Source organism: Passer domesticus, chromosome 32, assembly GCF_036417665.1.
Source record: "Passer domesticus isolate bPasDom1 chromosome 32, bPasDom1.hap1, whole genome shotgun sequence".
NCBI lineage: Eukaryota > Metazoa > Chordata > Aves > Passeriformes > Passeridae > Passer > Passer domesticus.
The window spans coordinates 1,430,406-1,451,415 of record NC_087505.1 but is presented as its reverse complement, the minus strand read 5'-3'; the positions used below and the strand labels follow the sequence as shown (position 1 = coordinate 1,451,415).

General features: G+C 54.3%; 1 protein-coding gene across 3 annotated transcripts; it reads left to right on the top strand.

Moving 5' to 3' along the window:
• The first annotated feature begins 403 nt into the window (after positions 1 to 403).
• DCAF8 (DDB1 and CUL4 associated factor 8) lies at positions 404 to 20,032 on the top strand. Of its 3 annotated transcripts, none has more exons than XM_064401758.1 (15): positions 407 to 564; positions 1,498 to 1,530; positions 4,304 to 4,373; positions 5,672 to 6,012; positions 7,227 to 7,532; positions 8,713 to 8,853; positions 9,704 to 9,798; positions 12,221 to 12,331; positions 13,047 to 13,119; positions 13,398 to 13,455; positions 14,192 to 14,299; positions 15,274 to 15,404; positions 17,128 to 17,247; positions 17,631 to 17,747; positions 18,857 to 20,032. In XM_064401758.1, the coding sequence occupies exons 3-15, from the start codon at positions 4,325 to 4,327 to the stop codon at positions 18,965 to 18,967; spliced, it is 1,761 nt and encodes a 586-aa protein (XP_064257828.1). In that variant the 5' UTR covers positions 407 to 564; positions 1,498 to 1,530; positions 4,304 to 4,324; the 3' UTR covers positions 18,968 to 20,032. The 3 variants fall into 3 exon arrangements, with proteins under 3 accessions (XP_064257830.1, XP_064257828.1, XP_064257829.1); XM_064401759.1 differs by having other exon boundaries at positions 408 to 568; XM_064401760.1 differs by lacking the exons at positions 17,128 to 17,247; positions 17,631 to 17,747; positions 18,857 to 20,032 and adding an exon at positions 16,004 to 16,201 and having other exon boundaries at positions 404 to 564.
• Positions 20,033 to 21,010: the final 978 nt, after the last annotated feature.

The following is a 21,010-nucleotide window of genomic DNA, read 5'->3' as shown; positions in this document are numbered from 1 at the left end:
GCCCCCATAACCCCATTGGTGCCCCCATAACCCCATTAATGACCCCATAACCCCGTTAATGCCCCCATAACCCCGTTAATGACCCCATAACCCCGTTAGTGACCCCATAACCCCACCGGAGCCCCCATAACCCCATTAATGCCCCCATAACCCCGTTAATGACCCCATAACCCCATTGGTGACCCCGTTAATGACCCCATAACCCCGTTAATGACCCCATAACCCCATTAATGACCCCATTAATGACCCCATAACCCCATTAATGACCCCATTAATGACCCCATAACCCCGGGCCCGCCGTTCCCATGGCAACGCCGGGGGTGGGGGGGGGGCGCCGCCGCCGCCGCCGTCGCGCAACGGCCGCTGCCGTAAAGCGGCGCCCGCGGTGCCGCAAAAGCGTCGGCCGGTGCCGCCGAGCGAGGCGGCGGGGGCGGCGCGTTAAAGATGGCGGCGGCGGGGCCCGGTCCCGGGGCCGGCGCTGGAGCGGCCGGGGGGGCCCGCGGCGGCCAGCACTGAGCCCGGCCGCACCCCCCGGGACCCGCCGGGAGCCTCCGGGACGCTCGGGTCGGTGCGCGGCCTCCGCCGGTGCCGCTGCGGCCGCGGCCCCCGCGGGCTCGGGCCTGCCCCGGCCCCGGGGGGGAGCCCGGGGGGAGCCCTGAGGGAGCCCGGGGTGGTTTGGGGGCACCCTGAGGGGGTTTGGGGCGCCCTGAGGGGTTTTGGGGGATCCTCGGGGCCCTTGGGGGGGTCCTTGGGGTTTTTTTGGGGGGTTTTGGGGGGTCCCGGGGGCGCCCTGAGGGGTTTTGGGGGCGCCCTGAGGGGTTTTGGGGCGTCCTCGGGGCCTTTGGGGGGCCCTTGGGGGGGTCCTTGGGGTTTTTTGGGGGTTTTGGGGGGTCCCAGCGCCTTTGGGGGATCCCTCAGAGGGGTCCTTGAGGTTTTTGGGGGGTTCCGTGGGGGTTTTGGGGGTGTTTTGAGGGAGCCGTGCGTTTTTTGGGGGTGATTTTGGGGGGGACCTTGCGACTTTGGGGGTGTTTTGGGGCTTTTTTTGGGGTCCCTGAGCTTTTGGGGGGCTCCTTAGGGAGATCCTTGGGGTTTTGGGGTGTCCTGGGGGGGTTTTGGGGGATCCTTGAAGCTTTTTTGGGGGGGCTCCCTGAGATTTTTGAGATCTGGGAATTTTTGGGGTGACCCCCAAGCTTCTGGGAGGGGTCCCTGAATATTTTTGGGGGTCCCCTGAGATTGGAGGGTCCCCAAAAATTTGGGAATCCCCAAAATTTTGGGGTCCTCAGGGATGGAGGGAATTTTTTTAGGGGATTGGGGGGGGGGGATTCCCCAAAATTTGGGAATTCCCAAGGATCAGGGGGGTCCCCAAGGAGTGGGAAAGGTCCCCAAAATTTGGGGTTTTCCAGGATTTGGGGGGTTCCCAAAATCGGGGGGGGTCCCCAGGGATTGGGGGGTCCCCAAAATTTGGGTCCCTGACCTTTGACCCCACGCTCCCCCCAGCTCCAGCCCCGCTGTCCCCGGCACCTGGCCCAGGTGAGTGCACCCCCATCCTGGGGGATTTTGGGGGGATTTTGGGGGGTTTGGGATTTCTCCAGGATTTGGGAAACTCCTGGGAATGCTCCTGGGGATCCATCCCGAGGGATTTGGGATCCATCCCAAGGGATTCTGGGTTCCATTCCTGTGGAATTTGGGGGATCCAGCCCAAGGGATTTGGGGGCTCCATCCCTGAGGATTTGGGATCCATCCCGAGGGATTTGGGATCCATCCCAAGGGATTTGGGGGATCCATCCCTGAGGATTTGGGTTCCATTCCTGAGAGATTTGGGAGTTTCATCCTAAAGGATTTGGGGGCTCCATCCTGTGGAATTTGGGGGCTTCATCCCAAAGGATTTGGGGGCTCCATCCTGGGGGATTTGGGGGATCCATCCCAGAGGATTTGGGATCCATCCCAAGGGATTCTGGGTTCCATTCCTGTGGAATTTGGGGGATCCATCCCAAGAGATTTGGGGGATCCATCCCAGAGGATTTGTGTTCCATTCCTGAGAGATTTGGGGATTTCATCCCAAAGGATTTGGGGGATCCATCCCTGAGGATTTGGGATCCATCCCAAGGGATTCTGGGTTCCATTCCTGTGGAATTTGGGGGATCCAATCCAGGGGATTTGGGGGATCCATCCCAAAGGATTTGGGGGCTCCATCCTGTGGAATTTGGGGGATCCATCCCAAGAGATTTGGGGGATCCATCCCAAGGGATTTGGGGACTCCATCCTGAGGGATTTGGCGATTTCATCCTAAAGGATTTGGGGGATCCATCCCAAGGGATTCTGGGTTCCATTCCTGTGGAATTTGGGGGATCTATCCCAAAGGATTTGGGGGCTTCATCCTGAGGGATTTGGGGGATCCATTCCAGAGGATTTGGGGGCTCCATTTAGGAGGATTTTGGGGCTTTATCCCTGAGGATTTGGGGGATTCATCCCAGAGAGTTTGGGTTCTCCATCCCAGATGATTTAGGGTTTCATCCCAAGGGATTTGGGGGATCCATCCCAAGGGATTTTTGGTTCCATTCCTGAGGGGTTTGGGTTCTCCATCCTGAGGGATTTGGGGGATCTGTTTAGGAGGATTTTGGGGCTTTATCCCTGAGGATTTGGGGCTGCCCAGTTTCCCCTACTTTTTCTCCCAGTTTTTCTCCCAGTTTTTCTCCCAGTTTCTCCCAGTTTTTATCCCATTTTCTCCCAGTTTCTCCTACTTTATCCCATTTTTTATCCCAGTTCCTCACAGTTTATCCCAGTTTTTCTCCCAGTTTTTTCCCAGTTCCTCCCAGTTCCTCCCACTTTTTTCCCAGTTTCTCCCAGTTTTTCTCCCAGTTTCTCCCCGTTCCTCCCAGTTTCTCCCACTTTATCCCAGTTTTTTCTCAGTTTCTCCCACTTTATCCCAGTTTTTCTCCCACTTTATCCCAGTTTTTCTCCCACTTTATCCCAGTTTTTCTCCCACTTTATCCCAGTTTTCTCCCAGTTTCTCCCACTTTATCCCAGTTTTTCTCCCACTTTATCCCAGTTTTCTCCCAGTTTCTCCCACTTTATCCCAGTTTTTCTCCCAGTCTCTCCCAGTTTCTCCCATTTTTTCCTCCCAGTTCCTCCCAGTCTCTCCCAGTCTGGGCCAGCAGGAGCCTGGGCAGGGCAGTTCTGCCTCCGGAGGCTCTGGAATGCCCCGGGATGTTTTTTTGGGATATTTTTGGGAGCAGCAGCGTCAGCCTGAGCCTGTCCAGATGCGCGCAGGCAGCCGCGGAATCCCGGGATTTTGGGACAATTCCCACATTTCCCACCCCCCTCTGGGCCAGGGGGGGATCCCAGCCCTGGGGGCTCCTTCCTCATCCCTGTGGGATCGGAAAATCCCCGGGATTGGGGCAGAAATTCCCGGGGTTGGAGGGGGAGGGGGAATTCCAGTGCTGGCCCTTGGGGTTGTTTGGGATTCCAGCAGAATTCCAGGGAATTCCATGGAATTCCAGGGCTCTGCTCCTGCCCTTTGCCATGGAAATGGGGATTTTTGGGAGGCTGGGGGGCCGGCACGGCTCTCCTGGGGAGATGCCAGGGGGAGTTTTTGGTGGGAATGTGTTTAAAGGTGGATCTTTAGAATCCCAAATCCCTCAGGATTGGATTTTCCTGGGATGCTGAGCAGGGTTTGGGTGTCCTGCAGCATTCCCAGGTGGTTTTTCCATGGAAAATGGGAATTTTGGGAACAGCCAAGCCAGGTTTGGGTGTCCTGCAGCATTCCCAGGTGGTTTTTTTGTGGAAAATGGGAATTTTGGGAACAGCCAAGCCAGGTTTGAGTGTCCTGCAGCATTCCCAGGTGGTTTTTCCTTGGAAAATTCAGATTTTGGGAACAGACTCGACCCTGTGGGGCTCTATGGCAGGTGGAAAAAGGGGAATGTTGTGTGGGAATGTTCCAGAATGGATTTTTGGGATCCCAAATGCCTCGGGATGGGATTCTCCCGGGATGCTGAGCAGGGTTTGGGTGTCCTGTGGCATTCCCAGGTGGTTTTTCCATGGAAAATGGGAATTTTGGGAGTGCCTGCGGTGCTGGGGTGGGCTGGGGACACGGGGACATCCCGTGGTGGCTGTGGCAGGGCCACTGCAGCTCTGTGTCACGGTGTCCCTGTGTCCCAACGTCTCTGTGTCATGGTGTTCCCATGTCCCCTGTCCCCTTGTGTCCATGTCCTTCTGTCCCCGTGCCCCATGTCCCTGTGTCCCCAATGTCTCCATGTCCACTGCTCCTCTGTCCCCATGTCCCAATGTCCCCATGTCCCCGCAGGGATTCCCGTGGGAAGCGGCGATGTCGGACAAGGGCGGCAGCATGGACGGCAGGACGGACATTGTCAACGGTGAGGGGACAGCTGGGGACAGCTGGGGTGGCAGTGGAGGTGGCAGGGTGACAGTGACAGCGATGAGGGTGGGGTGGCAGCAGTGATGGCAGTGGTGGTGACAAGGCAACGGTGACAGCGAGGGTGGCAGCAGAGGTGACAGTGAGGGTGCTGGGGTGGCTGTGATGGTGACAGAGTGACCGTGGTGGTGACAGCGACTGTGCCAGGGTGTCAGTGCAGCTGCCAGCCGTGGTGCCACCGCACTGTCCCCATGCTGGTGGCAGTGTCACCAGTCCCTGTCCCCGCCCCCAGGCAGTGACACTGGCTGTCCTTGTCCCCCTGCAGCCTGTCCAGCAGTGTGGTGACACTGGTGACACCGGTGACAGTGTGATGTCCCCGTCCCCAGGCAGCCTGTTGAGCTGTCCCCATGGCAGTGTGACACCGGTGGCACTGCTGTCCCCGTGGTGACACCGTGCTGTCCCCAGGCAGCCACAGCAGCCCCGAGGACATGTCAGCCGAGGAGGGCCGGTGTCACTGCCATGTCCCCATGTCCCCGTGTCAGTGTGACACTGGTGGCACTGTGCTGTCCCTGTGGTGACACTGTCCCCATGTCCCCCGTTCCCAGGCAGTATGGTGACACTGGTGGCATTGTGCTGTCTGATGGTGACAGTGTCTCCCTGTCCCCATGTCCCTGTCCCCAGGCAGCCTGTCGAGCAGCCCCGAGGACATGTCGGCCGAGGAGGGCCGGTGTCACTGCAATGTCCCCATGGCAGTGTGACACTGGTGACACTGGTGACAGTGTGATGTCCCTGTCCCCAGGCAGTATGGTGACACTGGTGACACAGTGCTGTCCCCGTGGTGACACTGTCCCCGTGTCCCTGTCCCCAGGCAGCCTGTCGAGCAGCCCCGAGGACATGTTGGCTGAGGAGGGCCGGTGTCACTGCAATGTCCCCATGTCCCCATGTCAGTGTGACACTGGTGGCACCGGTGACACCGTGCTGTCCCCTGTCCCCAGGCAGCCTGTCGAGCAGCCCCGAGGACATGTCGGCCGAGGAGGGCCGGTGTCACTGCAATGTCCCCATGTCAGTGTGACACTGGTGGTACACTGGTGACACTGGTGTCACTGTGCTGTCCCTGTGGTGACACCGTGCTGTCCCCTGTCCCCAGGCAGCCTGTCGAGCAGCCCCGAGGACATGTCGGCCGAGGAGGGCCGGTGTCACTGCAATGTCCCCATGTCAGTGTGACACTGGTGGTACACTGGTGACACTGGTGTCACTGTGCTGTCCCTGTGGTGACACCGTGCTGTCCCCTGTCCCCAGGCAGCCTGTCGAGCAGCCCCGAGGACATGTCGGCCGAGGAGGGCCGCGAGACGTCCTCGGGGATCGAGGTGGAGGCGTCCGACCTGAGCCTGAGCCTGACGGGCGACGACGCCGGGGCCGCGCGGGGCCGCGCCAGCGACAGCGACAGCTCCGGGGACAAGGACAGCGACAGCATGGACGACACCGGCCACTACTCCATCCCCGAGGAGCCGCGGCACGACGAGGACGAGGAGGAGGAGGAGGAGGAAGAGGAGGAGCCGCGCGCCCGGCGCAGGGCGCCCCGCAAGCGGCCGCCCCACGAGCGCGACTCGTCCGACGAGGAGCAGGCGCTGGAGGACTGGGTGGCTGCTGCTTCTGTCACTTACACGGGGGCTGAGGGGGGACAGAGGTGCTAAAAGAGGTTCTAAATCAGGTTCTAAATCAGGTTTTAAAAGAGGTTTTAAAGGAGGTTTTAACTGAGGTTTTAAAAGATTTTATGCTATTGACAATAGTGAGACACAGGAGATGAGAAACTGGGTGGTGGCTGCTGCTTCTGTCACTTTGCACGGGGGCTGAGAGGGGACAGAGGTGCTAAAAGAGGAGCTAAAAGGTTTTAAACCAGGCTTTAACTGAGGTTTTAAATGGAGTTTTAAAAGGGTTTTTAAAAGATTTTATTCTATTGGCAGTAGTGAGACACAGGAGATGAGAAACTGGGTGGTGGCTGCTGCTTCTGTCACTTTACACGGGGGCTGAGGGGGGACAGAGGTGCTAAAAGAGGTTCTAAATCAGGTTTTAACTGAGGTTTTAACTGAGGTTTTAACTGAGGTTTTAAGTGAAGTTTTAAATGGGTTTTTAAAAGATTTTATTCTATTTGCAATAGTGAGACACAGGAGATGTAAAACCGGGTGGTGGCTGCTGCTTCTGTCACTTTACAGAGAGGCTGAAGAGTGGAAAGAGGTTTTAAAAAAGGTTTAAAACTGAGGTTTTAAAAGAGATTTTAAATGAAGTTTTAACTGAGGTTTTAAAAGATTTTATTCCTATCAGTCTCGGTGCATAGTGAGACACAAGAGATGTAAAAGTGGGTGGCTGCTGGTTTTCTCTGTAAAAACTGAGAAAGTTTTCACACTTGGTTGTGGGACGTCACCCTACAGTAACATTGGGGTGACCCTACAGTGACCCTAAACACAGGTGACCCTACAGTAACATTGGGGTGACTCTAAGCATGGGTGACCCTAGAATAACATTGATTTTCTCTGTAAAACAGAAAGTTTTCACACTTGATTGTGGAAGGTCACCCTACAGTAACATTGGGGTGACCCTAAACATGGGTGACCCTACAACAAAGTTGGTTTTCTCTGTAAAACAGAAAGTTTTCACACTTGATTGTGGAGGCTCACCCTACAGTAACCTTGGGCGACCAATGGGTGACCCTACAACGATTTTCATGTAAAAACCGAGAACATTTTCCCACTTCATCACTAAAAACCATCCAAAAGTGCCCAGTTAGCAGCAGCCACCCCCTGCCAGCTGCCCGGGCGAGCCGAGGCAGCCTGTAAAGCTGAGCCTGTGTCCCCAGGTGGCCTCGGAGACGTGGGCGCTGCCGCGGCCGCGCTGGCGGGCGATCCCGGCGCTGCGGCAGCGCCAGCTGGGCGGCTGCTCGCGCTTCGTGGCGCAGGCCTGCGGCGCCCGGCTCTTCGTGCAAAAGTTCCGGCTGCAGCACGGCCTGGAGGGCCACACGGGCTGCGTGAACACGCTGCACTTCAACCAGCGCGGCACCCGCCTGGCCAGCGGCAGCGACGACCTCAAGGTGCTGGTGTGGGACTGGCTGCGGCGCCGGCCCGTGCTGCAGTTCGACAGCGGGCACAAGAGCAACGTCTTCCAGGTGGGCACTGTGGGCTTTTGGGGTGGGCATTGTGTCCTTTTGGGGTGGGCATTGTGTCCTTTTGGGGTGGGCATGGTGGGCTTTTGGGGTGGGCATTGTGTCCTTTTGGGGTGGGCAGTCTGGGCTTTTGGGGTGGGATCACAAAGGACTGGCTGTGGCGCCGGCCCGTGCTGCAGTTCGACAGCGGGCACAAGAGCAATGTCTTCCAGGTGGGCATGGCGGGCTTTTGGGGTGGGCAGTCTGGGCTTTTGGGGTGGGCATTCTGGGCTTTTGGGGTGGGCATTGTGTCCTTTTGGGGTGGGCATTGTGTCCTTTTGGGGTGGGCATTGTGTCCTTTTGGGATGGGCATGGTGGGCTTTTGGGGTGGGCATTGTGGGCTTTTGGGGTGGGATCACAAAGGACTGGCTGCGGCGCCGGCCCGTGCTGCAGTTCGACAGCGGGCACAAGAGCAACGTCTTCCAGGTGGGCATGGTGGGCTTTTGGGGTGGGCATTGTGTCCTTTTGGGGTGGGCATGGTGGGCTTTTGGGGTGGGATCACAAAGGACTGGCTGTGGCACTGGCCCGTGCTGCAGTTCAACAGCGGGCACAAGAGCAACGTCTTCCAGGTGGGCATGGTGGGCTTTTGGGGTGGGCATGGTGGGCTTTTGGGGTGGGTGTTCTGGGCTTTTGGGGTGGGCATGGTGGGCTTTTGGGGTGGGATCACAAAGGGGATGTGTTGGCTGCATGGGTTTCCTGAAGTTCACGGGTGTGTCATAAAATTTTTTGGGTTGAGGGTCCCTGTTTGGTGTGGGAGAGGATTCCAGGAAAATGTCGCCTGGGCCAGGGGAGGCTTGGGAAAGGGTCTGGGAACTGGTCCCCAGACCCCACAGACTGACACCCCAATTCCTGGTAGATTTTGGGATGATACCCTGAGAGATTTTGGGATGATACCCTGAGAGATTTTGGGATGATACCCTGCGAGATTTTGGGATTATATCCCGGGAGATTTTGGGATGATTCCTAGGGGAGACTTTGTGATGATTCCCAAGAGAACTGTGACAACTCCCAGAACCATTCCAGCAATTCCCCCCATCCCTGTCCCCTCCCACCTCCCCTGTGACTCCCCCTTTCCTTCCCCCTCTATTTTTACCACCCCACTGTCCCTTTTTCCCACTTTTTCCCCGTTTTCCCTGTTTTCCAGGCCAAGTTCCTGCCCAACAGTGGTGACTCCACGCTGGCCATGTGTGCCCGGGACGGGCAGGTGCGCGTGGCCGAGCTCTCGGCCACCCAGTGCTGCCGCAGCACCAAGCGCGTGGCCCAGCACAAGGGGGCTTCCCACAAGGTGAGGGAGGCTTGGGAATGCCAAATCCCGGGATTTGGGGTGGTTAGGATTTGGGAGTGGCAAATCCTGGGATTTGGGGTGCCTGGGAATGGGGGAACACAGTGGGAATGGGGTGGGGATGTCACCACAGAGGTGACAGAGCTGCCACAGCACCAAGCGCGTGGCCCAGCAAAAGGGGGCTTCCCACAAGGTATGGGGGGGCTTGGGAATGCCAAATCCCGGGATTTGGGGTGCTTGGATTTGGGAGTGGCAAATCCTGGGATTTGGGGTGCCTGGGAATGGGGGAATGCAGTGGGAATGGGGTGGGAGCAGGGGATGTCACCACAGAGGTGACAGAGCTGTCACAGCACGGAGCCCAGCACAAGGGACCTTCCCACAAGGTGAGAGGGATCCCAGGAATGGCAGATCCTGGGAATGACAAATCCTGAGAACGCCAAATCTCAGGATTTGGGGTGCTTGGGAATGGGGGAGATCTTTTCCTGGAGATCCGAGGGGTTTTTGGGAGAAAGGAATGGATTTTCCCACTTTCTGCGTGCAGCGGAAATCAATTCCCAAATATTTCAAGCCTTGGATGTGGCCATTGTCACCTTTGATGTCACCGCACAGGTGAGGGGGGTGGGTTTAGCCACTCATCTCCATTAAAATCCAGGAATTTAGGGATTTTCCCACTTTTTGGGTGCAGTTCAGACCCTTGGCTGTGCTGTTGTTCCCATGACGTCACCCAGATGGTATCACTGCAGTTCGGGGCGGGAATCCCCAAAACTGGGTTTTTCCAGGTGGATTTTCCTGTTTTTTTGGGATTTTGGGGAGTTACTCTCACTGTTTTTTCCCTTTTTTCCCCCAATCTCAGCTGGCGCTGGAGCCGGACTCGCCCTGCACGTTCCTGTCTGCGGGGGAGGACGCCGTGGTCTTCACCATCGACCTGCGGCAGGACCGGCCCGCCTCGTGAGTGAGGGGAAAAGTGGGAATTCTGAGGGGAAAAGTGGAAATTCTGGGCAGGAGATGGGAATTCTGTGGGTGAAATGGGAATTCTGTGGGGAAAAAAGGGGATTTGGGGTAGGAAATGGGGATTCCATCGACCTGCGGCAGGACCAGCCCGCCTTGTGAGTGAGGGGAAAAGTGGCAGTTCTGAGGGGAAAAGTGGGAATTCTGAGGGGAAAATCAGGAATTCTGGGTGAGAAGTGAGAGTTCTGTGGGGAAAAATGGGTATTTGGGGTAGGAAATGGGGATTCCAAGGACCAGCCTGCCTTGTGAGTGACCAGAAAAACAGGAATTCTGAGGGGAAAAATGGGAATTCTGAGGGGAAAAGTGGCAGTTCTGAGGGGAAAAGTGGGAATTCTGAGGGGAAAAGTGGCAGTTCTGAGGGGAAAAGTGGGAATTCTGGGCAGGAGATGGGAATTCTGTGGATGAAATGGGAATTCTGTGGGGAAAAAAGGGGATTTGGGGTAGGAAATGAGGATTCCATTGATCTGCGGCCGGATGGGCCTGCCTCGTGAGTGACCAGAAAAACAGGAATTCTGAGGGGAAAAATGGGAATTCTGAGGGGAAAATCAGGAATTCTGGGTGGGAAGTGGGAGTTTTGTGGGGAAAAAAGGGGATTTGGGGTAGGAAATGGGGATTCCATCGACCTGCGGCAGGATGGGCCTGCCTCGTGAGTAAGGGGAAAATTGGGAATTCTGAGGGGAAAAGTGGGAATTCTGAGGGGAAAATGGAGAATTCTGTGGAGGAAATGGGGAATTCTGTGCAGAAGAAGGGAATTCTGGGGGTGAAATAGGAATTCTGTGGGGAAAAAAAAGGGTATTTGGGGTGGGAAATGGGGGTTCCATTGGTCTGAAATAGGATCGGCCTGCCTCACAAGTGATCAGAAAATTGGGAATTCTGAGGGGAAAACTGGGAATTGTAAGGGGAAATTTGAGAATTCTGAGGGGAAAAATGGGAATTCTGGGCAGGAAATGGAGAATTCTGGGCAGGAAATGGGAAGAGGTGGATTTTGGGGAAAAATCAGGGTTTTTTTGGGAAATCAGGGATTCTTGGGGAAATCAGGTTATTTTTGTGGGGAAAATGGTTTGGGTGTTTTTTGAAAATCGTGATTTTTGCAGGAAAATTTGATATGTTTGGTGGGATTTATTATTTTTAAATTTACTAAATTTAATATTTTTGGGGAGAAATGGAATTTTTTTTGAAAATTGTTTTTTTGGGGGGGGAAATCGATTATTTTTAAACCAGAGTAATTTTGTGAGCAAACATTTTTTTTGGGGGAAAGCAGGTTTTTTTTGGGAAAAAACACTTTTTGAGGCAAAAACGCTTTTTTTGAGCAAAATTAGAGATTTTTGGGCTAAACCTGATTATTTTTAGAGGGAAAACCAGGGTTTTTTTGTGGGAAAAGCAGGGATTTTTTGGGGAAAAGCAGTTTTTCTGTCTGCCTGTGTTTTTCCAAGCCTCCAGGCTGTCATTCTGGAGGCTGATCCAGCCCAAATCCCGGGGTTTCATAACCAGGACGAGCCCTTTAATCCCTGATCCCGCCGGAATCCGCGGCTGGAGCTGATCCCAACCCCCTCCCTGGGCTGGATCCCTTTGGAATTCTCACCCTGCCAGAGCCACCCCAAATTTTCCCTCCTGGAATAGCCCAAATTCCCTCAAATCCCAGCTGTTTGCAGGGACTTTTTTGAAAAAAAAAAAAAAAAAAGGGTTTTTTGGGGAAAAAGAAAAAGGGGATTTTGTGGGGAAAATTGGGATCTTGTGGGGAAAAATGCAGATTTTAGTGGGGGGAAAGTTGGACAGGAAAAATGAGGATTCTGTCAGGAAAATGTGGATTTTTTTTTCTTGAAAAATGGGAATTTGGCAGGGGAAACAGGCAGGATTTGGGAAATAACAGGTGGGTAGAGTTTGGGGAAAAATCAGGGGCTTTTTTTGGGAAATCACATTTCCCTTGGGAATTCCCAACCTGTCCTTTGGGCTGGATCCCTTTGGAATTTTGCCCTGGTGGAGTCAACCCTGAATATTTCTCTCCTGGAGTGCCCCAAATTCCCACAAATCCCAGATATTTTTAGGGGAGAAACCCCCCCCAAATCCCATTTTCCCTTTGGGAATTCTCCCAGTGTGGATTTTTCCTTGGGAAATTTCCAACCTTGGGAACATTCCCCACCCTCATTGCCCAAATCCTGCTGATTTTGGGGATTTTCCCCCTTGGGAATTCCTACTCCTGATCTGGGGGGATTGGAGCCGGGATCTGAGGGGATTGGGGCTGGGATTGGGGCTGGGATTTGGGCTGGGATTTGGGCTGGGATTTGGGGGATTTGGGGGATTGGGGCTGGGATTGGGGCTGGGATTGGGGCTGGGACTGGGCTGATCCCAAGGATTTTCCCAGGAAATTGGTGGTGACGAAGGAGAAGGAGAAGAAGGTCGGGCTCTACACCATCTTTGTCAACCCTGCCAACACCTCCCAGTTCGCCGTGGGCGGCCGCGACCAGTTCGTGAGGTGGGGCCAAACTGGGAGCACTGGGAGAGCCCAAATCCTGGGATTTCCCTTCCCAGATCCTGGGATTCCCCATCCCAAATCCATGATTTCCCCTGCCCAATTTGCCTTTCTCAAATCCAACTTTTGCCCTTTCCAAATCCATGGTTTCCCTGTCCCAAATCAGGGGCCAGGACCAGTTTGGGAGGTGAGGCCAAACTGGGAGCACTGGGAGAGTCCAAATCCAGGGATTCCCCATCCCAAATCCAGGGATCCCCCATCCCAAATCCAGGGATTCCCAAATCTGCCTCTTTCCCATCCCAAATCCCCAGTTTTGCCTTCCCAAATCCAGGACTGGGACCAGCATGAAATTCCAGGGAATTTTAGGATGGAATCTGGGGCATGGGAATGTTTTTTCTGCCCCAGATCCCCAGGGAATTTTAGGATGAATTCAGACCATGGGAAAATAATTCCTGCCTCAAATCCCCAGGGAATTTTAGGATGGAATTCAGACCATGGGAACATCATTCCTGCCTCAAATCCCCAGGGAATTTTAGATGGAATTTTGGGTGTGGGAACATCATTTCTGTCCCAAATCTGGGCCTATCCTGGCACAAAAATCCCAGGGAATTTTAGGATGGAATTTTGAGCCCCGGGATCTCAGAATGGGAATTTTGGGGATAAAAAAGCCTCCCTGGAGTGAATCCAACCCTTTTTTTTTTTTTCCTGATTCCTGCAGGATTTATGACCAGAGGAAAATCGATGAGAACGAGAACAACGGAGTCCTGAAGAAGTTCTGTCCCCACCACCTGGTACTGGGGATACTGGGAGCACTGGGAGGGGACTGGGAGCACTGGGAGGGGACTGGGAGCACTGGGATCACCCCAGAGCAATCCCATGGGAAGAGGCCTCTCCTTTTCCTGGAAAACCCTTCAGGAAGAGGCAGAAACAACTCCCAAAAATCTATTTTTTTGGGTTTTTTTCCCCCTCAATCCCTATTTTTTGCCTCCCTGCATCCTCACCTGGGGGTTTAACACTCACAATTCCCAGGAAAAGGGGCTGGAGCTGAGTTTTTTCCCCACTTTTCCAGGTGAACTGCGAGTCCAAAGCCAACATCACCTGCCTGGTCTACAGCCACGACGGCTCAGGTGAGTCCAGGTGGGGATCTGGGGAGTTCTGGGGGGTCCCACTCCCTCCAACCCCCTCATTTCCCACCCAAAAAATATCAGGTTTTCCAAAAAAATACCCATTTTCCCAAAAACCCACCTGTTTATCCTCAAACAAACACCTCTTCCCCCAGAAAACCTGACTTCCCCCCTGCCAAATTCCATATTTTCCAAAATAAAAATAATCTCCCCCCCAAAAAACCTCTTGAGTTCCAGACCCTCCTATTTTTCTCCATTTTCCTCCTGTTTTTCCCATTTTTTCCCATTTTCTTGCTGCTTTTCCCCATCCCCCTATTTTTTCTCCTTTTCCCTACTGGTTTTTTCCCTTTTCCCATTTTCCCCATTCTCCTCCCATTTTTTCCCATTTTCCTCCCATTATTTCCCATTCACCCCTTTTTTTCCCATTTTTCTCCCATTTTTCCCATTTTCATCCTCTTTTCCCATTCTCCTCCCATTTTTTCCCATTTTCCTCCCATTTTTTCCCATTCACCCCTGTTTTTTCCTGATTTTCCTCCTATTTTTCCCCTTTCCCCATCCCCTTTTTCCCCCTTTTCCCCGTTTTCCTGCTGCTTTTTCCCATTTCCCCGCTATTTTTCCCCATTCCCCTGGCGTTTTTCCTCAATTCCCCCCACTTATTCCCCATCCCCCCTGGTTTTTCCCAATTTCCCCCCGTTTATTCCCGTTTTCCCGTGTTTTTCCCGGTTTTTCCCCGTTGCAGAGCTGCTGGCCTCGTACAACGACGAGGACATTTACCTGTTCGACTCGGCGCACAGCGACGGCGCGCAGTACAGCCGGCGCTACAAGGGCCACCGCAACAACGCCACGGGTAACCCCAAAAATGGCCTGAAACCACCCCAAAACCAGCCCCAAAACACCCCAAAACCAGCCCCGAAACGCCCCGAAACACCCCAAAATCAGCCCAGAAACAGCCCCAAATTATCCCAGAAACAGCCTCAAAACAGCGCAGTACAGCCGGCGCTACAAGGGCCACCGCAACAACGCCATGGGTAACAGCCCAAAACACCCCTAAACCAGCCCCAAATCCATCCCAAATCACCCCAAAACCAGCCCAGCAACAGCCCCAAAAATATCCCAAAACCAGCCCTAAACCAGCCCCAAATCCATCCCAAATCACCCCAAACCCAGCCCTAAACCAGCGCAGTACAGCCGGCGCTACAAGGGCCTCCGCAACAACGCCACGGGTAACAGCCCAAAACAGCCCAAAAACAGCCTCAAAACACCCCACACCAGCCCCAAATCCATCCCAAAACCAACCCCAAAATCAGCCCAGGAACAGCCCCAAATTACTCCAAATCAGCCTTAAAACAGCCCAGAAACACCCTGAAATCAGTCCCCAAAAAGCCCAAAATTACCCCCAAACCAGCCCTGAAACAGTCCAGAAACAGTCTGAAAAATCAACCCCAAAATCAGCTTTCAATCAGCTCTAAAATACCCCAAAATCAACCATAAACCCTTCCCTGAATTACCTCAGAATCAACCCCAAAATCAACCCTAAATCACCCCAGATCAACCCTAAATCATCCTGAAATCAACCCTAAATCATCCTGAAATCAACCCTAAATTAGCCCTAAAACACCTGAAAATCTGCCTTAAATGCAACCCCAGAATAGCCCTAAAACCCCACAAAAATCCCCCCCAGAGATCCCTAAAAACCCTTTTGGGAAACATTTCCTTGGCTTCCCAGTTGGGAATTCCACTGGAGACAACCCCAACCTCCCATTTTTTCCTGATTTTCCCTGATTTTTCCCGTTTCCCCCTGTTTTCCCCCCGTTTTTCCAGTGAAAGGGGTGAATTTCTACGGCCCCAAGAGCGAGTTCGTGGTGAGCGGCAGCGACTGCGGCCACATTTTCCTGTGGGAAAAATCCTCCTGCCAGATCGTGCAGTTCATGGAGGGGGACAAGGGCGGAGTGGTGAGACCCCAAATCCCCAAATTCTCCCTTTTCCCCCACCCCTTTTCCCCCTGTTCCCACCCCAAAAGCAGCGGGATGGTCCCGTTCCCGTTTTCCAGGGGTTTGAGGGTGGGGCAGGATCCCAGATTTGGCCGATTCCCCAGGAGCCTGTGGGATTTTTCCAGGTGTTTCCTGCAGGAAAGGGAAGTGCCTGTGCTGGGAATGGCTCCATCCCGAATTTCCTCTGCTGGGAACTCCTGCCTCTCCTGCTTTGGGATGGGCAGGAAGGGCCCCTTCCCTTTTTTTCCCCCCCTTTCCCCCCACCTTTTTTCCCCATTTTTCCCTCTTTTCCCCCTTTTCTCGCCCCCTTTTTCCCCATTTTCTCCCAGGTGAACTGCCTGGAGCTGCACCCACACTTTCCCCATTCCCAATCCCATAATTCCCATTTTTCCCCAGTTTTTCTCAGGTGAACTGCCTCGAGCCTCACCCCCATTCCCAATCCCATTTCCAGCCTCAAATCCCCATTTTTCCCATTTTCCCCCATTTTTCCCAGGTGAACTGCCTGGGATCACCATGCCCAAACCCAAATCCCCATTTCTCCCATTTTCCCCATTTTCCAGGTGAACTGCCTGGAGCCTCACCCCCATTCCCAATCCCATTCCCACCCCCAAATCCCCATTTTTCCCATTTTCCCCATTTTTCCAAGTGAACTGCCTGGAGGGGCAGCTCCCCTGTTCCCAATCCCATTCCAAATCCCCAGATGCCCATTTTTCCCATTTCCCCCCCATTTTTTCCCCAGGTGAACTGCCTGGAGCCTCACCCCCATTCCCAATCCCATTCCCAATCCCATTCCCAATCCCATTCCCAACCCCAAATCCCCATTTTCCCCCCCGTTTTTCCCCAGGTGCACTGCCTGGGATCACCATTCCCAACCCCAAAATCCCCATTTCTCCCATTTTCCCCATTTTTCCAGGTGAACTGCCTGGAGCCTCACCCCCATTCCCAATCCCATTCCCAATCCCATTCCCAGTCCCCAAATCCCCATTTTTCCCATTTTCCCCATTTTTCCAGGTGAACTGCCTGGAGCCTCACCCCCATTCCCAATCCCATTCCCAATCCCATTCCCAACCCCAAATCCCCATTTTTCCAGGTGAACTGCCTGGGATCACCATTCCCAATCCCAAAATCCCCATTTTTCCCATTTTTCCCCATTTTCCAGGTGAACTGCCTGGGATCACCATTCCCAACCCCAAATCCCCATTTTCCCCATTTTTCCAGGTGCACTGCCTGGGATCACCATTCCCAACCCCAAAATCCCCATTTCCCCCATTTCCCCATTTTCCAGGTGAACTGCCTGGAGCCTCACCCCCATTCCCAATCCCATTCCCAATCCCATTCCCAACCCCAAATCCCCATTTTTCCCCATTTTCCAGGTGAACTGCCTGGAGCCTCACCCCCATTCCCAATCCCATTCCCAATCCCATTCCCAATCCCATTCCCAACCCCAAATCCCCATTTTTCCAGGTGAACTGCCTGGGATCACCATTCCCAATCCCAAAATCCCCATTTTTCCCATTTTTCCCCATTTTCCAGGTGAACTGCCTGGGATCACCATTCCCAACCCCAAAATCCCCATTTCCCCCATTTCCCCATTTTCCAGGTGAACTGCCTGGAGCCTCACCCCCATTCCCAACCCCATTCCCAACCCCAAATCCCCATTTCCCCCGTTTTTCCCATTTTGCAGGTGAACTGCCTGGAGCCTCACCCGCACCTGCCCGTGCTGGCCACCAGCGGGCTGGACCACGACGTGAAGATCTGGGCGCCCACGGCCGAGGCGCCCACGGAGCTGCGGGGCCTCAAGGAGGTGCGTGGGGCTGGCCCGGCTTAGCCCGGGGTGTCCATGCAGTCTGAGCCGGGATATCCTTGGGGTCTGACCCGGGATTTCCTTGGGATCTGAGCCGGGGTGTCCATGCAGTCTGACCCGGGATATCCATGGGATCTGACCCGGGGTGTCCATGCAGTCTGACCCGGGATTTCCTTGGAATCTGACCCGGGTTTTCCTTGGAATGTGACCCGTGATTCCCATGGAATCTGACCCGGAATTGCCATGGAATGTGACCCGGGATTTCCATGGAATGTGACCCAGGATTTCCATGGAATGAACCCCGTGATTCCCATGGAATGTAACCCAGGATTCCCATGGAATCTGCCCCGTGATTCCCACGGCGTTTAACCCTTTCCCCCCAGGTGATCAAGAAGAACAAGGTGGAGCGGGACGAGGACAGCCTGCACCACACGGACATGTTTGACAGCCACATGCTCTGGTTCCTCATGCACCACCTGCGCCAGCGCCGCCACCACCGGGTACCCTGCTGCCCCTGCTCCTCTGCTGCCCTGTTCCCTGAGTTCCCCCCACTTTTCCCTGCCTTTTCCCACTTTCCCCCACTTTTTCTGACCCTGTTTACCCCATTCATTACCCCATTTCCCCCGTTCCTGACCCCATTGCCCATCTCTGACCCCATTTCTGACCCCATTTCCCCAATCCCTCCATTTCTGCCCCCGATTCTGATCCCTTTCCCTATTCCTGACCACATTTCCCCCATTTCTGACCCCATTTCCCCTGTTCCTGCCCCTGTTCCTGCCCCCTTTTCCCCATTTCTGCCCCTTTCCCCCATCCCTGACCCATTTCTGCCCCATTTCCCCCATTTCTGCCCCATTTCCCCCATTTCTAACCCCATTCCTGCCCCTTTCCCCCATTCTTCACCCCTTTCTGGCCCCTTTTCCCCATTCCTGCCCCTTTTCCCCATTCCTAACCTCATTCCTGCCCCATTTCCCCTGTTTCTGCCCCATTCCTGACCCCTTTCTGCCCCATTTCCCCCATTCCTGACCCCTTTCTGCCCCATTTCCCCCATTCCTGCCCCGTTTCCCCCATTCCTGCCCCCTTTCCCCCATTCCTGCCCCATTTCCCCCATTTCCCCATTCCTGACCCCTTTCCCCCATTCCTGACCCCATTCCTGACCCCTTTCTGCCCCATTTCCCCCATTCCTGCCCCGTTTCCCCCATTCCTGCCCCATTTCCCCATTCCTGACCCCATTCCTGACCCCTTTCTGCCCCATTTCCCCCATTCCTGCCCCGTTTCCCCCATTCCTGCCCCATTTCCCCCATTCCTGACCCCATTCCTGACCCCTTTCTGCCCCATTTCCCCCATTCCTGCCCCATTTCCCCCATTCCTGACCCCTTTCCCCCATTCCTGACCCCATTCCTGCCCCATTCCTGCCCCATTCCTGCCCCATTCCTGCCCCATTCCCCCCTTTCCCCACTCCTGACCCCTTTGTGCCCCCATTTCCCCACTCCTGACCCCTTTGTGCCCCATTTCCCCACTCCTGACCCCTTTGTGCCCCATTTCCCCATTCCTGCCCCATTCCTGACCCCATTCCTGCCCCACTCCTGACCCCTTTGTGCCCCTGTCGCAGCGCCGCCGGGACCCCGGGGCCGATTCCCCCTCGGACGACTCCGGCAGCTCCTCGGACACGTCGGACGATGAGGAGGAGGGGCCGGACCGGGTGCAGTGCATGCCCTCGTGAGCCCCAGACCCCCAGTCCCCCAAAAACCCCAAACCCCACCCGGGGGGGCCCCACCCCACTAACACTTGGAGCTTTGTATTGACCCTGTTCAGCCCCCCCAGGTTTTCCCCTTTTTTGGGGTCCCCTTCCCTTTTTCCCCCCTTTTTCCCTCCTTTTTGGGGTCCCCCTCCCCCTTTTTTCCCTTTTTTGGGGTCCCCCCTCAATTTGGGGGGGTCCAGGGGGGATTTTTTACTGCCCCCCTTCCCCCCCAGTTTTTTTGGGACCCCTGCCCCACCCCTCAAGCTCTTCAAGCGCCCCCTTTTTGGGGAGGGGGCGTCCCACCCCTTTTTCCTCATTTTCCCTCTTTTTTCCTCATTTTCCCTCTTTTTTCCTCATTTTCCCTCTTTTTTCCTCATTTTCCCTCTTTTTTCCTCATTTTCCCTCTTTTTTCCTCATTTTCCCTCTTTTTTCCTCATTTTTCTCCCCTTTTTCCTCATTTTTCCCACCTTTTTCCTGCTTTTTGCTCTTTTTTTCTCCCTTTCCTCCCTCCATTTTCCCCCTTTTTTCTTTTCTCCCCATTTTTCTTTCTCCCCTTTCCCTCCCCCCATTTTTTCCCTTTTTTCCCCCATTTTTCCTCCCCTTTATTCTCTTATTTTCTCCCTTTTCCCCACATTTTTCCCTGGTTTTCCACCATTTCCCCCCACTTTTTTTCCTCTTATTTCCCCCATTTTCCCCCCACCATTCACTCCCTTTTTTCCCATTTTTCCCATTTTTTCCCCATTTTCCCCCATTTTCCCAGGGGGGTCTCCCTCCCTCTGTACATAGCCGTGATTTGCACTTGGTTTGGCCCCTTTTGCCCCCCCAAAAACCCCCAAACCCCCCAAAAACCCCTTTAATTTCCCATTTCTTTTCTCGGGGGAGGGGTTCAGGGGGGTTTTTTTGGGGGGAAACCCCCAAAATTCCCCTGTTTAGAGGCCTAATTTTATATTGTATTAAAAACCAAATGGGCCCGGGAGTTCTCCCTGGCAGAGCTGTAAAAGTTGGGATATATATTATATATAAATGCAATAAAAACCGACTCAACGAGCCCCAGACTCCCCAAAATTTCTCTCCCACCCCCCCTGAACATTTCTCCTTTATTTTTTGCCCGTTTTCCCCGGATTTTCCCCCAAAAACCCTCGCACAGAGCAGCTTTTTTCCATCTTTATCAATACACAGTCAGCACGGTCTGGGGGGGGAGGGGAGGGAATTTGGGGAGGGGGGGACACCCAGAGACCCCCCCGGGGGGGTTGGGGACACCCCTGGGTCCCCCCCCCGTCCCATCCCGACGTTGGGGGGGATCAAAAACATCAATTTTAACCAAATCCAGCGTTTTTCACAGAGATTTGGGCACAATAAATAAGGGGGAGGGGGGGACAGGGATAATTTGGGGAGGGGGCACAGGGGTAAATTTGGGGAGGGGGGGGATGGGGACACACGAGCCGGTGGCTGCTGCGGGTTTTAGCTTTTATTAAATAAAATATATTAATTAATTAACATTTAATTAACTCTGCTGCCCCCCCCCCCCCACCCCCCTGGGTTAGTAACTAAACCTGAACCCCAAAAATCCCCTCCCCACCCTCCCCCACCCAGTTTGGGGGCTCCTCCCTCCCAGTTTGGTACTGGGAGGACCCCCCCCCAAAAAAATACTCACGGGGGGTGGGCAGCCAGAGTGCCCCCCTTAAAAAATTGGGATTTTGGGGGTTTTCCCCCAATTTTGGGGGTCATTTCTTGCTGCCCATTGCCCAAAAAATGGGAATTTGGGTTTTTTTCCCTCAATTTTGGGGGGTCACCACTTTCAGCCCCGCCCAAAAAAAAAGGATTTTGGGAGGGATCACCACTTCATGCCCTCCAAAAATGGGAAATTTGGTTTTTTTCCCTCCATTTTGGGGGTTTCCCTTCAATTTTGGGGGGTCACCACTTTCAGACCCCCCCAAAAAAGGGATTTGGGGGGGGGGGTCACCATTTCATGCCCCCCAAAAAAGGGAATTTTGGGGTTTTTTTCCCCAATTTTGGGGGTGTCAC

What these genes read in the sequence shown, in the direction of transcription:
- DCAF8 (XM_064401758.1), top strand. Translation starts at nt 4,325, where the DNA reads ATGTCGGACAAGGGCGGCAGCATGGACGGCAGGACGGACATTGTCAAC. An exon ending in CAGGACGGACATTGTCAACG is followed by an intron (nt 4,374 to 5,671) that starts GTGAGGGGACAG and finishes CCCTGTCCCCAG; the next exon opens with GCAGCCTGTCGAGCAGCCCC. An exon ending in AGGGGGACAAGGGCGGAGTG is followed by an intron (nt 15,405 to 17,127) that starts GTGAGACCCCAA and finishes CCCATTTTGCAG; the next exon opens with GTGAACTGCCTGGAGCCTCA.